Source organism: Uloborus diversus, chromosome 1 (assembly GCF_026930045.1).
Source record: "Uloborus diversus isolate 005 chromosome 1, Udiv.v.3.1, whole genome shotgun sequence".
NCBI classification, from domain to species: domain Eukaryota; kingdom Metazoa; phylum Arthropoda; class Arachnida; order Araneae; family Uloboridae; genus Uloborus; species Uloborus diversus.
The window spans coordinates 190,315,628-190,332,415 of record NC_072731.1 but is presented as its reverse complement, the minus strand read 5'-3'; the positions used below and the strand labels follow the sequence as shown (position 1 = coordinate 190,332,415).

Here is a 16,788-nt window from a genome sequence, read left to right as displayed (position 1 = left end):
GTATATGAGATGTTGTAAGTGTTTGAGTTGTGCAAATAGTTTTGAGAATTTAAAAGAATAAACAGTCACAGAATACTGACATACACTGAAATAAGGCATCATGTTTTACATGTAATTCAAGATTCAATTTGAACCACACTAAAAGCTCTTAGGATTTTTAATTTCAGTGATTTTCCCTTGTCAAGCATTTCAAAAACCAGGAGCATTCTTAGATCAGAAAATTATGGTTGTGTTAAAATTACATGTTCTAATGTCAAGGTCAAATTATACGTACGTCTGAATTTGCAAAAAAATCAACCAACTAAAATATATTTTTAGATATAAAACATCTTTTACATCTTAACTTGGTAAAAAATTATTGCATCTTAGTTAGTGCAATTTTAACATGTGAGGTCAACTGTTATACATCAAGTAGAAAAAATGGCACCCTGGAATGAAAACTAGCCGTCCTATTTTTCAAAACAATTTTAACCACACATTAAAAGAAAAAAGTGTAAAAAGTTTATGAAAAAGTACTTCACTGTGAAAGATGAAATATAAAATTAAGAAATAATGTGATTGGAGAAATAAAAGGAATTTGGCACAACATCCAGCTGCAAAAACCACATGAAAAGAGACAATACACAGCTGCCACATGTATGTTTATCACAAATTGCAGGAGAGATTTTGCTCAACTTGTAAGTAAATATTTTAAGTTTCATTTCAGTGTGACGCAACTAAGAAAGATGATGAATATACATAAATGTTCCAAGTGAAATTGCAAAGTTTAAAATCCACAAGCTGAATATAGTATTTTTTCTGTCAAGAATTTGTTGAAGAGTGAATTTGAAAATTCGGTCCTTGTTAATTCAGAATAATCAAAATACCAATTGACAAGTCAAAAGGTATTATTTAATACGCAAAAATTGACAATTAAGAGCAAATTTGCAAAATTTAGCAATAAACCCTTTTCCCTAGCTTAATTATGTTAATGAAATCTCAATATCTTAAACGGTCCCTGACTATGTACATAACACACAATTTTAAACATCATAATATGGGAATTAAAATCTTTTTTTGGAATAATTTTTTATGTGGTCTATAATTTTGCTTCTCTTATCAAGATGGGGGACTTGTAGGCTGGGCCCCAAGGTCTTATTGGTAAATCAGGCCCATATCTACCTGGCAGGAAAACAAATTATTTGCATCTGCTTTTTTTCTTCAGGGAGATATAAACAGCATTGCTTGCTGATCCACAGCAATTGCAGGTAATTACTTTATGCTATGGAACCTGAACATCGTCTGATATTCTTGGTACTATAAATGGAGCATACATCAATCTCTGATAAGTGTTCCCCAAATGTTTCAGAAATGTGAAAACCTCTTGCAACATAGAGAAGCATTTTCAATTTTTCATTGGTCCATAAGCTGCCTAAACTGTAAAAAACAACTTTTGGAGCCCACTATAAAATTTTGTGAACCACTAAGGAGAATAAGTGTTGCTAATGTTATTCAAAATTTTGTTAGATCAGCTGGATTAACAAGGTTTCAATGTACTATAACGAATTATTGACCAAACAGATCTGAAGAAATCAAGGCCATAACCAAGGTGAAGAAATTGCACGTATAAAAACCACTTGACAACTTGACATCAAACACAAAGTTTTTGCTTTCTGTTTTAAATTTAATATATTTTTTTACACCTAAAACTACTTCTTCATTTCCAATTGATTTAAAGTAGATTTTTCTCACATATGAGGTTGAATGAAGGTCCAAACCTCTCATCGGTTGGCCTGATATTTGCTACACCCTTTTTGGTTAAAGGAAGAATGAAACCTACTTTGCCTTTGAAAATACAACTAACAGCAAGATGAGAAAATGATGTCACAAAAGAAAATAACAATTCACTGGATTATTATTTAAAAGAATGATGAAAAATCTATATAAAAATGAAAATGTTCTGTCCCTAAAAATTTGCTGCACCAGGCAGCTGCCTACTCTGCCTCAATAGAAATTTGGCACTGCCCATTTATAGCATGCCATGAAGATGGAAAATTAGATGCAAAATGGGGTTATAAAACTTTCTGTGAGGAAAAAAGCAAAACCTCTCCAAAAAGGGAATTTCTAGCTACGGCCTTGAATGAAATGCAAAATATGAAAAGTGTCAGATGAAAGCGGCAGCTATAAGTGAGTAGAGCAAAACCTGTCCTGAGGAAATGCAGAAGGTTTAATGTTAACAGACTCATAGTCCACATCACTGCAGTTTGTTTCACTATCATCAATTTCACAGACAGCACCGGAAATATCAGAAAACGAGGCATTGGTTGATGTGTAGCCGCCCACTGACATGGACATGGAGTCCAGGGCAGAGACATCAACCGGAACATGGAAACCACGTCCTCCCTGAGGTGGAAAACCGTAAGTCATAACTTCATCATCAGAGAGATCAGAAATTTGGCGCTGGTCATTGTTCCAAGTGTGATCAGGGCTTGTATTGGCTGTGCTGGTTGCGTGAGTAGGGAGGTAAGAGTTGGGATGGCGCTGGTACTTGTGGGGAGAGGCAGGAAGACTATCGTTACCATCATCCGCAAATTCCAGGTCTGTCATACCTAGGATGTTCTCGAAGTTTGGCACTGGGATGGACGAGTCGTCGAAATCGTTGTCATTGTTTTCGGAATCTCCAACGTATTCAGACTCTGGTCTCTCAAAATCATCACTACTTGATTGGTGGTTGGGCAATTTTGTGTGACCTAGATTGGCAATGTCTCCTTCCTTGGGAAGTAGTTCTATTTGGCTGGCACGACTATTGGATTCTGTGCTGGGGACACTAGAGGAGTCTCGGACTTCTTTGGTAGAGACTTCTACTATATTGGAAAGCGGTTTCTGAGATGCCATGGCCCAGTCGGAACAGTCCCATATGTAACCTAAAAAAAAACATAGCATTAAGGAGCTGAAAATGGTTTTAGCAGACACAAGGAAATGTTTTGAAACAGCAATAAGTAGAATGGGAGGTTAAAAAGAAACACATGCTTTAAATAACCGGCACATCAAAAAATTAGCAAATTAACATCCAATTGTTAGAGAAAAAGAAATCATCATTCACCGGTGTAAATATTTCGGAGTGCGCAATTTTCACTATCATTATAGGAATTGGAAGCCATAAAATATTTGATGATGACTATCTTTTTCATCTTTATTGATCCTGGATTGCGTACATTCATCATATTAATTAATGTCACTTTTAGAGTCTGCTTGTATTCCGATACACGAAGAAAAAGTCTCGTGTATGCTGTTTTTAAACGGATAAAGAAGTAGCCATCTCTGCATAGCATCTTCATTTTTTGTAATACCAATCAAACCTCCAGTCACTACTGAAGATCGATTCTGAGAGTGCTCTAATGCTAAATCGGGACTTACTGTATTAAATCTACCTTCCGTTCGTTTGACGAACAGCATTCCTCTCTTCATATCATTTACAAATTCTAAAGGTAGTTTTATCATAGCTTGTAAATAAAGAGTCACCCCACGAACGTAACATGATTCGTGGAGAAAACATAAGGTAACATTTGTTTAGTTTTAACAAATGCAGTTTTTATATTGATTATATTTTAAAATTAGGCCTGTATGGTGTATGATCTTTATCAACTGTATTCTCTCTTATTTCTCTGAGACAAGTATTTAGCAAATGCATCAATAATGACTGTCAAAATAAAAAAGATTGATTTTTATATTTTGTTTTTGAAGACCACTGTAAAAATTTGATTTTTTTTTTGGTATTAAATATTTTTTTCAAAAAAAAATAAATAAATAAATAAATAATAATAATAATAATTTTAAATTTTTTTGTTTTATTTTAAATTAACTAGCTTTAAATATTTTAAATTTTAAGAAACAATGGGGCATTGTAACTAGGACAATCATTAAAATGGTTTAGATGAGTTTGCTCAATTCATTTACTTAGTACCTAAGGGAGCAGGGTATAAAAAATTAATGGACCAACAAGCCTCCTGGCAACATTCAGAATCGTAATCTGCAAGCTTATCTGAGTTAAAAACAATTTACAGAATGCGGTCCTCATATTTTGCATACTCAACTACGTACAGCGCCTGCTCTAAGTCCGCCAGTGGTTCTTATACATTTTGGTTGATTGGAATATGTATTGTTGCAACACAAACATCAATCTTGAATAAAGTTAAACATCAAGCTACATTAAATTGACTGCTACATTCATTACAAAAAAAAAAAAAAAAAAATAAATAAAATCCTTAATATTAAATTGCTATAATCATATTAATAAAAATCTTTAAATAAATACACTGTAAAAACATTTTGAGTCTCAAAAATAACTAGTTTACAATGAATTACTTCAAAAAAATAGCTTTTTTTTTTGATTTTATGATGTAGCATAACCATTCAGAGATAATATTATCAGACAAAGAATTTATTCACAAAAATTATCAAAATAAATGAATCAAGTTCGAAAGAGAATCAGCACACAATCAAAATATGTGGGCCAAAAAGGGAGAGCTTGAAAAAAAAAAAAAAAACAATTTAAATGAACTAAATCCAGCTGCAGTACATTTGACAGCAGGTGTTTTATATAGAAAGTGCTTTAGTGTAATGGTAATGTGTAGTGATCGTATTAGAAGGGTGGTTGCAAATCAAAATTAAAATGAAAAAAAAAAAAAAAAAACTGAAAAATGCAGATAAAAATCGAAAATTGTTGAGTGATTAAAAATCATGCTTCAAGCAAAACGTTGATGAGAACCATGCGAAGAGAGAAAAATAAATTTGAACAAAAAATACCTTCCGAGGGATTTCTTCTCTCACCTGATTTCTCGGTTGCTGTGTAAGATTGAATAAAATCAATTAGGTGGAAGGAAAGTTTTAATTACAAAGGCGTATGAAAGAAACACTGAGTTTAAAAAAAGGCAAAAGAAAGAAGTAAAATAATAATTACAGACTATTAAGCAGCATAAAGATTTGCATATTTTTCAAAAGATATTTACATATAATCAGCACTAAATATATTCAATATTCCGAATTTGTACTTTTAATCTTTTACTCTCAACTTAAAAGTATGTCAGCAATGCATATAGAGGATTTAAATTTGCATCTGCAATGACAGTAAAAAAGATTTTATTCCAAATTAAAATATTTTTTCAAAAAATAGTATTTATTAGTTTTTGAACATAGGCGTTATTTAGATTGAAAAACTGAAACAGGTGCTGAGATACAGTAAAATTCCTGCTGTGAGGACAAAAAATACTATAGGCATAGTTCCTTTTTTTTCTACAATACTATCAGAAAAGTTATACTGTCCAAAGTTGATTTCCCTCTAGTCTATTAGCTATATAAATACATATTTTGTTGATTTAAGAGCACATTAAAAATCTGCATAAAAACTAATATATGATGGCAAAAATATAGGCTAAAAACTTTTGATGCATTACGATATTAAAAACAAAAAATGATTATTAAATAAATAAGACAAAACTTAAGCACAATTTCTCAACAAAATTTTCCTGCAGTGAAAAACTCAAACATTCATTTTAAATATACATTGGGATATTTCGGAGAAAAATGTAGTAGAAATGATACAGAATATTTAATCAATTGCTTATTTTTCTTCCAATCATTTTAGATAATGATTTGTTAGAAAGTTGAATTTTGGATATACTTTATTATTAATAGCATGTTTCATCTGCTAAAACCTTTTTTTTTTTTTCTGAACATCGCCATCATGTTATCACATTTGCTTTCAGCTTTATTACTCAATATAGTGCCAAATTGAACTTGTATCCAATGATACTATTTGATCTTTTTGAATGTACGTGTGTTGCTTCAGAAACACATTTTAAATTTGATTAAAAAGTTTTTTCCATTTAAATCTAACTTTAACATGTACACAAACACACATTCATGGAAACAATGCTTTTTTAAGCCTGCTGATACAAAAAAAAAAAAAAAGGCGGAAAAGTCAGTCGTTAGTCTTAAGAAGGTGACAAGCAAGAAAATGACAATAAATGAGAACTACAAGCCCTGGAAATAATAGAATGCTAAGCATTTTTAGGGGGAAAAAGTTAATTACATACCTGGCATGTCATCTACAGAGTTAAGGCTTAATACAGAAGGCACACCGCGGCTGGACGGACCTCGAGATGGCACAACTGGAGCAGGAATAGTATTTAAATCAGGAACGTCACCAGCTTTACGAAGATGAAGATCTAAAAAGAACAGTACATAAATCTTGGAATAAACATTAGGATGTAAAGAGAATTTTGGATATTGAGCACTATAGTTTAAGATAGAATAAAGTTTTTGATGCAAACAAAATTTTGTTTAGTTATGCAACTAATCATATTAAAATGTGTACTAGGGGAGAGGAGGAGGGGATTTCTATAGAAAATTGTGCATTTTTTTTGAGCTTGTTTTCTAATCTCTATACAAATTAGTTCAAGAGCAGAACTTACGTTTCCAATTTTATGTTTAAAACAAAAACTGCTAGAGATTGTAATGTATCTCAGATAAAGAATAAATATTTAAAAAAAAATTCATAGCCAAAATTAATAAGAAGAAAAGCTAAATAGAGAATTGATAAGTAAAGAAATGAGTAAAAATTAATTTGCTCAAAGGGTTGATTAATAAAATTTAGTATTTCAATTACAGGTAAATAAAATTTCTAAAAATGTTATCAATTTCTCGCATTTTTGACTCAAGTGTTTTCAGTCTTCTATTTTCGGTACCAGAGACTTTTCCTCAATGTCTTTATTAGTTGAACACTATTACAATGCAACCAAAGGATGGCCTATAATTGCTTTGCGTTAACTTTTAGCAGAGAATAATCGCAGTTTGATGATGAGAATTTAAAGATAGAGGCACCTTTTGCTTTTGAGGTAGCAGTTTTACACCCCATTCCTTAAAACGTCTCCCTTCAACCTTTTGGGGTGTTTTGCATTTTTTGTGGCACAAAAAGTTAAAAGAAAAGTTTGTTATTTTAAAGCAAACAGATAATTACTCTGTTTTGAAAGAAACAAAATTTTATTAATGTACATTAAATTCTTTGTTTTCATAATATTTCTATATAACTATGTTATGGCAACAGTAAAAACTAATATTAATTTTGGTTTTAATAGAAATGTTAACACAGTTGCTCTTTTTACTCTAAGTGGAGTACAAAATATATTTTGATTTCTTTGTTTGTATACTTTAATCTAGTTCTGTGAATTGTACTGTTATGTATTGCCTGATAAGTTTTGGTTAAGTATTTTAAATCAGCTATTCAACCGTATTACACAACAGCTCAATTCTTAGTCAGATGACATAATTGGGGCTCAATGCACCTTAATGTGTATCAGTGTCGTCCATAGCTTCAATTCAATAAAAGTGCATTATTCAATCTTGTTTTTTAAATTCAACTAAATAAGGATATAACATGCACTAAACATTTTTTTTTTAAATTGAAATTCTAGTGAATTACAACTGAAGTCATGTTTTAGAGAAAATTCTGTCTTCATATTTATATATAGTTTGCATAACTCAAATATTTTCATACACAATTTTTATTTTTACCTTTTGGAACTTTGTTCTCATATAATTTACTCTTCGACTTAAGATGATCTTTCTCCCAATTTCCTTTTTGAACAGAATCGTTGTCAGAACTGGACGGAGGTGGCGGCACCAAAGCAGGAATCACACCAGCTATAGATGGCTTACTTATGTTTTGAACATAATCATTGCCTTGTCTTGGAAAGTTTTCTAAGTCATCAGCAGCGCTTCCATAACTACGAACTGTATCAAAATTGTTGAGAGCATTAACCGAGTCATGTGTACTGGGTGTGTATGAAGCAGGCCTCGGTGGCAAAGGGGGAGTGGTAAAACTAGTCACTTCCAAATTGCTTATCTTCCCTATTCGGTTTAAATTGTCCTTCTCAAACACAGAATTCTTCAGAAGATACTCATTCGTAGCAGCATCCAGCACCTCATTGTTTGGTCGAAGTTGCTGTCGCTTGTGCCGATAGCGCCAGCAGCATACTAAAACCATTGCTAGCAGGAGGATGAAAACAACTACAAGAGAAATGCCAACTATTTCTTCAACAGTTGTGTTCCAGCTAGATGATGTTATGGAAGTAGTGAACAGATGCTCATTGCACAAAAATCCAGTCATGTTAGGGGGGCAGTGACACTTAAAGTTGCCCTGGAGATTGATACAAGTAGCGCCAGCAGTACAAGGAACCGTTTGACATTCATCTATATCATACTGGCAAAGCTCTCCGTGGTAACCCTGGCATTTGCATATGGGGCCGAATGTACCTTCTTCACAGATGCCTCCATTATGGCATGGACTAGGCTTGCAGTAACGACCATATTCACATCTTGTTCCACTTATGCCAGGGCTACAAGTGCAAATGAATTTATGATCAATGTTATGACACATGCCACCATTCAGACAAGGATTTGAGGCACAAGGATCTAAATCAATTTCACAGAAGCTGCCTTGATAACGAGATGAACACTGGCAAGAAAAAGCAGATTTTGTAGGGCTGCAGTTGCCACCATTAAGACATGGCTGGCTGCTGCATACTCCTAAATCTAAAAGGACACCACAATGAAGATCTACTTGCTTGAATCTGAAAAATAAAAAGAAAGATAAAATAAAATCTAATTGCATTATAAATACACATTTTCAAGGTTGAACGAGAATTCTCACTGCATAAAACAATCATTAAAAATATTATTTGTATTGAATTAACCATTGAATTTAGTGTTGTAGGTTAAGCAATACTAAGGTGGGAGAAAAAAGTATCTCTAGAGATATAAAATTTTGTATTTGTGTGAGCAACGTTTCATCACGAGAAGATGAATAATAACCTAAGAGTATACTGAATTTTGCACTCGTTTAATTAATCACAGTTCCAAATATCTTTTTCTTGAAGTTTGCAATTCTATTTAAATATTGAATATTGATAAAATATTTCACATTTTAAAATATTAATCCTTTTTAAATTTAGAAAGCAATTGAAAGGCAAGCTGCTAAAAGAAGGTAGCTCCAAATCTTAATTTCAAAAAGTCTGCATTAAAGCATAAAACACATCACATTCTAAATTTTGTAAAAAAAATTATGACTTCTCATGTGAAGATGTATTGCGAAGTCTTCAGCAGAACATTTACAATATTAAAAAGAAAATAATGGATTGGCGTTTTAAGCTCCAATGCAGGCCTTTTGAAAATATTGAAATTGGCTTGACCTTCTTTTTGCAGCAAGCCCTTCAATATTTGAAAAATACTAAATTTTTGCGGAAAGAAAAGCAAATGAGACAAATTAATTCAAATTTAAATAAAAAGAAAAAATATTTATGCACCTATAATGCAAGGTATACATTTAGGACTTTTTTTGAGAGGGAAAGGAAAAATTGAAACACTTTTCAGTCAATGATTTACCAATAAACTCATAATGCAAAACGTTTGGGAGGGAGGGGGGCAGTGATTTAAAAATGGGTGACAAAATATTAAAATCTGTAATGTTTATTTACTTATTAATAATTTTGATTCAGACCATCATCACTATATATTTAGACCATCCTTAATTTTTCTCTTTTCGAACACAGTATGTTCTTAAAATAAGCTACCAAATTTTCAAAAGCACAGGGCTCAGAGTAGACTTTTCTAAAATTTTAGGAACTTTTTGACAAAATTTTAGGAAAATTTTAGGGTCATTTTAAGTTACAATCCCTTTTAAACAAGCAGCCTGACCATAGTTTATTAAACAACAACCAAACTTAAATAAATGATATCTCATAGCATGCATAAATTACTTCAATTACTTCCGTAACAAAAAAGTAAAATAATTTTTTAACCAATTTACATCACATATTAAGGTAAACTATTTTTAAACTAAATCAATGATATTAAGTATAACTACATTTTAATACAACAAATTTTCTACATACCTTCTTAAAACTAGTGTTGAACTCAAATATGATTCTATAATAAATTTTAAAGAAAAAACCACAAAAAAAAAAAAAAAAACTTTTACATTTTATAATGGTGAATTTAAAATTTTTATTTGCATCTCATAAAAAAAAAAAAAAAAAAAAAAAAAAAAAAAAAAAAAAAAAAACTATAATCTGCTATGAAAAAACAGATCTGACCACACATTTAATTCCTCCAATAATGTTTTTAAAAGCAATTTTGGGGTTACATTACACTGATTAAAACTTTTTTTTTTTATCTTTAGTCGTTTTTTCAAAATTTGTTCTTGTCAGTTTTGAAGATGGATAACAATGATTTTAATTTTTGTAACTGACTAGTGCCTTCAAGAATTAGGTTCTGAGCAACTGTCATTTGTACAATATTTTGAGTTACTGTAGCATTCTTCAGTCTCTCTGTTCCCTCTTTTATCAGGCCTAAAGCTAATTCTTTATTCTTCTTCAACTCATTGATCTTTTTGTTATTTTCACTTATCTGTAAATCAAGATCCTTTTTCCTCTTTTTAGTTTCTTCTTTTTCAAGTTTTTCCTGTCATTTGTTCCTTTTCTTTTTTAAGCTTCTCCTCTTCTTCTTTCAATCTGTTAATATACTCCTGGTATGATTTATGCAAATCTTTCACTACTTTTAGTAATGTTAAAGTGATAGGTACATTCAGTACCCCTCCATAACTTCGAATAGTATTTTTCACTTATCTGAGTGATACAATAGTATGTTCACTGTGATTCACATTTATCATAGCTTTATTGAATGAAACACCCCTCTCAGGGTCCGCATTCCCATGTGGCGAAATTATAACAGTTTTGATTACTTCAGTTAACTTTTCTTATATTAGCCGATTGCCAGTATCTTTCAGAAGAAATAATTGTCTCCAATATCCATCTACTCGTGTTACTTCAGATAGATTTTCACGAGCAGTAACATCAAATATGAAAAGTTTCCTCTCTTCTCGAACATTATCAATGAAATCATTCGAAAAGTTTAAATAACGAGCAATTCGTGTAATTGTATGAATACTGTTGGAGCAATCATAAGACTTCCCAAGGTGAAACAGTTCTAAGTCCTTGAAAAACTGATCATCAAAAGGCAAATTTGATCTTAAATAAACTTACCAACAAACGCACTTTTGACCTGATGGGCATGAATTTTTCGTGTTCCACTTAGTATTTGTTTTCTTTCCAAATTCTTGGACTCAAGTATCTATGTCCACCGTGGACGTGACGTTGCTTCTTATTAAGATCTTTTCATCATTTTCTACAATAATATTGTGAAACTTAGCAGATAGATATTCGCTTTTTATTTTCATGGAGAACGAGAGTGAATCCATATCGGCCATCTCAGAACAATATGGCGCGCATTTCAGCGGCGGCAGTGCGAAAGGCATTTGATTGACAGACGATTCGACCAATGAAGAGCGCGTGTTATTCACATGTCCAAACTCTAGTACCGTATGCTTAAATGCTTTCCGACAGCAACGAGCGATGCGTCTCCCATGGCCAGCAGACATGTTCCGTGCGCAGGAAAGCTCTCTAATCACGGAACGACGAAAAACAAGTTACCTTCCGGAAGCGGGTTTGGAATCATGCGTCAGAAGGAGTGCGGGAGACTTATTTCGGTTAGCAAATGGCAGTTTTTATGTTTTTTTAGGAACACCAACAAAATTTTAGTATAATTTTAGGAATTTTAGGAGCTGTGAAAATATTTAGGAATTTTAGGGGGAATGCGAGTCCAGAAAGCAGCTTATTTTTTATACTATGCATATTGCTCAAAATAAATATTTACAAAACGATTACTAGAAAACATATATAGACTGCAGAATAGCTTTTAAACCTACCTGTTCATTGTTGCAATTGCTGTGTTCCCACTAATATGCAACGGTAAGGGAATTCCATCAATCTGAATGTCGTCCATGCAGCCAATGAATCCCAATTTTATGTCTTCAAAATTCAAAGCCTCCAAATTTGTTCTAACTTCAGCACCAAAATAGATGTCATTTCCATCCAAGTTCAATACTTCATGCGTTCCATGGGATTTCCCAACAGCTCTGAGCCGATTGTCTAGCAAAAGCTCAGCACTTTTGCCACGGCGTTCAACTCTTACTTCATGCCAGAGACCATCATTTACCTTGAACTGCTCAATGCGAAGTTTTCCTTCACCACTGCCACAATCAAATCTGTACTGAATCAATCCATTTACAATCTGGTAAAAATAAGTAAGTAAATAAATAAATAAATTAATAAAAATTTAAAAAATATATATTGCAGTGAAACCTGTATAAGTTGACCACTTGCGGTACTAATTTAGTGGTCAACTTAATCAGGTGGTCAATCTATAGAGGTTGTATTATACAGGGGTCTGTCCAGGATTTTTCACAGGGTCCGTTTTTTGTGAAAAATCAAATAATTTTGTGAAAAATGAATTAATTTTGTGAAAAATCAAAAAATTTCGCAAAAAAAAAAATTTTTGTTCAAACGAAATTTTAGAATTTAGAGATGGCACAAACTGCATCAATTAAACTTAAAGTTCAGTGTTTTCCTCTTCTACGTCGAGAAAATAATTCTGGATTTTTTTTTTATATTTGGCGGGGGGGGGGGGGGGGGGGGCATCGCTCTTTCAAGTATCAATATTTATCTACCATTCTGCATTATGTTAAATTATACTAGATATTTTTCTGTACAGTACTTAAAATAATTGTATAACAAAAATATAAATAAATAAAATAAAATTCAGAATAGGGTTCAGCATTCAACTTTTTGACTCAAGACACTCTTAAAAAGCACAGAATTTCGTTTAAAACTTATAAATTCCGTGATTTTAACAAAAATAAAAAGATATTTCAATTGTTTACCTCTTAACAAAGCGTAATTAATAATCATTAAAAATTCGAAAAATCGGATTCCCATAGCGGATGCAAAGAGATTGCAAATCTCAAAGCGAAGGCATCAAAAGTATAAAAACGGCTTGTAAAAGAAATATTTTTAATAAAATTATTTTAAAATTGCATTTTAGAGTCCTATGATAAACATATCATTAATATCTGTGGACACAGTTGACCCAAAAAATAAAATAAAATCAACCATCTATTTAGCATTTTAATTTTTGACTCATAACAGAAAATGGAATTTTGCTTTAAAAACTTGAAATGAGAGTTCTAACAGAAATAAAAAGACTTTTCATTTATTTGAATCATAATAAAGCGAAGTTAGCTTGAAAAAAGAACAAAATATAATTCTCATATTGGATGTTAAAAGATTGCATTTTTCAAAATGTAGACATCTAAAGAAAAAAAAAAAATGTAATTAAAAGAGTTTATTTAGAGTTTATCATCCTTTTCAGCATCGAAAAATCAAAACCCATTTAATTTTCTCCCAAAATAACAATTAAACATTGCACCGGCACCCGTGCACCCACCCACCCACCGCACCGTTTCCCGTGCACCCACCGCACCACCGTAAAAACGCAAATATTGACAAGCTGGCAAAATGATGAGAATATTTTCTAATCAAGTCATTATAAAGGTTCAATGCCAGACGCTAAGTGGTGATAATTTTGAAGTTGGGAACACTATCTGAAGCGATCATATTTTTCCCTCACCCTTACTATCCCTTTGCAGTTCTAAGTTCATTTCGCAGATATATATTATTATTGTTTATTAAATCATGAGGGGAGAAAAGTGCTTACCAATGCCTTTTCAGAAAAGTTTACAAAAACACCGCTGCTAATTAGCTGTGATAAAACAAACAACCATTATATTTATTTGGCAGTAGCAATTATTTATCGCTTGCAGGAGCATCCCAAGAGTGCCGATTCTTTTTTTTTTTTTTTTTTCAAAATTAGCCGATTTTGTATAAGCTGATCCCTCTAATTTGACTTAAAAAAAGGTTCCAAAAATTATCGATTTATACACAGAAATATGCGTTATTTTGCTTTCAGATTTGCTCTTTCAATAAACAATTTGACAGATCCGATCTTGTTTATCAGAATTTTGTGAAGGGTCCATTTTGTTTAATCGGGATTTTGTGAAAGGTCCGTTTTGGTTGATCGGATTTTTGTGAAGGGTCCGTTAACAGACCCAAATATCCTCTGGCCAGACCCCTGTTATATGATATAGATCTAATTCTGTGCCTGAAAATAGCGGTCAACTTAGACAGGTGGTCAACTTACAAGGGTGGCCAACTTTACAGGTTTTACTGTATTATTATTTTTTGAAGATTGTAGCAGTGTACTGAACATGTTGAATTTAAAATTGTAGATTCGTGAACAAATTAAAAAATATATACAAAATTATTCTTTAATTTTTGTTATAATGAAAATTTAAAGCTTAGGGAAAACATGCAAATTAAAATAAGACTAACTTTTCAAAGAATAACAGATATTTTTTTTAAAATTAGCATTAACAGTTTAAAACTTAAAAAGAGACAGTTGTTCCCTAACTGTTTCATATTTTATGAGAAGATGTACACACAATTTAATTTTAATCCTTTCAAAAACAACAGAACCCCCCCCCCCCATCACTGTTGTTAAGGGTACCCACCCTTACTTAAGCCCACCAAACCGCTTAAGTTACCCAAACTAAAGCATTTTTTTGGACAGTTTCAAACGTAAATTTATCATTTATAAGACTGTATCTGAAGAGATTATTGCAAATTAATTCTTCGATATTATTTTCATATTTCAACAATTTTATAAATTGAAAATACACCATTTAAAAATAACAATGCAGATTAAACACTAAAAAAGTTTTTAGGAATTAATTTCACTATACTAAATTACTGAAACAAATATGAAGAGAGATAATATTTCAAACTTTGATCATAGACGTACAATATCTGAATTGTATCAGAATGCATATGAATTCTTTGACTTCCAGTAGGAATTGCAAAATTCACTTTAAATGCTAATTAATTTCTAGATACACAGACAAGCAAATAAATTCAATAATAATATATTTTTCTTTTACCTCCAATATAAAATGATCACGAACACCAGTAGCATAAAGTAAATTTCCTGTAGCTTGTTTTGTTCGAAATTGCATTACTAAACTCATATGATGATCAACTGGCTTGTTTAATACATATGACATATAGCTTTGGCCTTTGAATGATACTGGCGTTTTTTCTGAAAATAAGACAATTGTATTTCAGAACTCTTTTAAAAGATTGGATATGTTTTTTATGAATTTACATTGAAAAATAAAAAACACTGGCTCAAATAGACCTACAATAAATTATACATACAAACCATGTTGCTTTTTGTAGCATTGTTATTAGAGAGTCTGAAATCTTTGCTGAACAAAATCATAATACATGAGGTAAGTTTCCCCCAAAATAATTTTAATCTGTATTCAAAATCATCAGCGCAAATGCTGTATCCAAGTCTATGCTGCCATGCTAATCACAGAAATGGTATCTGCAGTTCAGCTCAAAATGGGCAACTGCTATTTAAAAGTTTTACGCCGCCATATATTTGATTCAGAATGCACTTCTTAAGATTAAAAAAAAAATCTTCCCACTCACAAATGATCATAAACATTGCATATAGGTAAAATATGTTATAAAGAACCACACAGTGACTGTAGTTAAATTTTGATAAAAGTGCAGTTTTGCCTTTCAAGCTTAGCATGACTGTATGCTCATTTTAAATATAGTTACAGTTATTCCAATAGCCGCTAAAGTAGTAATTTTTTCCTAATTTTTCTAAGCATGTCAAAAACAAATAACTTAAAACCTATGATTGCAAAACACTGAGTAATGGAAAACATCTGACTAGATGTTTGAAATCAGAATCAAATATTGTCTAACGAACACTATGAATTTTTTTTGAGACAAAAGTTTAGTTTTCAGTATCAATAAAATATTATTGAATAAACAAAAACATTTATTTTGCAATTATGAAAAAAATCAGCTAACTGATCATAAACATAATTATAAATAGAAATAAATTTCATTAGCAATTAATTTTGAATGAAAAGGGAAAAAAAAACAGCATTATGAGCATCGGATGGAGAAAATGGATGACATTTTTTATTTTAAAGGAGCTAATTTATCCACAATATAGGTCACATCCTTTTTAATTCAGTGCAATAACATACCATCATAGCAATCTGGACCTTTGCATGAAGTGCCTTTGTTTCTATCACATATTGATCCTGTTTTACCTTCAGGGCACCTGCAAATGTAACCTAATACTGTAGTCTCAGGATGACAAACTCGATAAGATGGACATGGCCTTCGAGAACATTCATTGACTTCAAGTTCACATTGAGGACCTATGATAAATAACACATGTTGAAGATAATAAGCTCATATAATTCAATGCATAAGAAACCTCTTGTACAAAGAATCTTTTAAAATTGGTTAAATCTAAAATAACAAGCATTGTAATCTAATAATAATAATATAGAGTACATATAACGTAAATAATGTGTAATTGTCAAAAGGAAGAGTCAAAGCTACACATTAAGGGGGGAAACCAGTTTAGACAGTTCAAAAAATCCATTTTTTTTAATGTCATAAAATGTTAATAAAACTATTCAAGAATATGTTGCCAAAATTTGAGTGAAAATTTTTGACTAGTTCCAATGCTATGAGCACTTAAAGTGACTGTGGAGATTTGAAAACGATCACAGCATTTTTTTTCCAAACGTGTTTTTCTCAAAACAACTTTTTTCCAACTGGTGTGCATTCTAGCTCAAAGAGTTTTTAACCAATCGTTCTGAAAATTTGTGTGAATATTCTTTATTCAATTATACTCTATATGAACTTAACTCTTTGATGATGTTATTAATAATTTTTTTTTTAAATGCAAGTGTGAAAAAAAATG

General features: G+C 31.6%; 1 protein-coding gene across 1 annotated transcript in view; it reads right to left on the bottom strand.

The window, feature by feature from the left end:
- Nucleotides 1-2,160: 2,160 nt before the first annotated feature.
- Nucleotides 2,161-16,788, bottom strand: part of LOC129217846 (fat-like cadherin-related tumor suppressor homolog) — an 82,762-nt gene continuing 68,134 nt past the window's right edge. The window contains exons 21-27 of the mRNA XM_054852182.1: nucleotides 16,058-16,234; nucleotides 14,927-15,084; nucleotides 11,801-12,165; nucleotides 7,552-8,609; nucleotides 6,075-6,206; nucleotides 4,786-4,824; nucleotides 2,161-2,903 (exon numbers count right to left, since the gene is read on the bottom strand). Of these exons, the coding sequence (XP_054708157.1) occupies nucleotides 2,161-2,903; nucleotides 4,786-4,824; nucleotides 6,075-6,206; nucleotides 7,552-8,609; nucleotides 11,801-12,165; nucleotides 14,927-15,084; nucleotides 16,058-16,234 (2,672 nt within the window). The remainder of the gene's footprint in view (nucleotides 2,904-4,785; nucleotides 4,825-6,074; nucleotides 6,207-7,551; nucleotides 8,610-11,800; nucleotides 12,166-14,926; nucleotides 15,085-16,057; nucleotides 16,235-16,788) is intronic.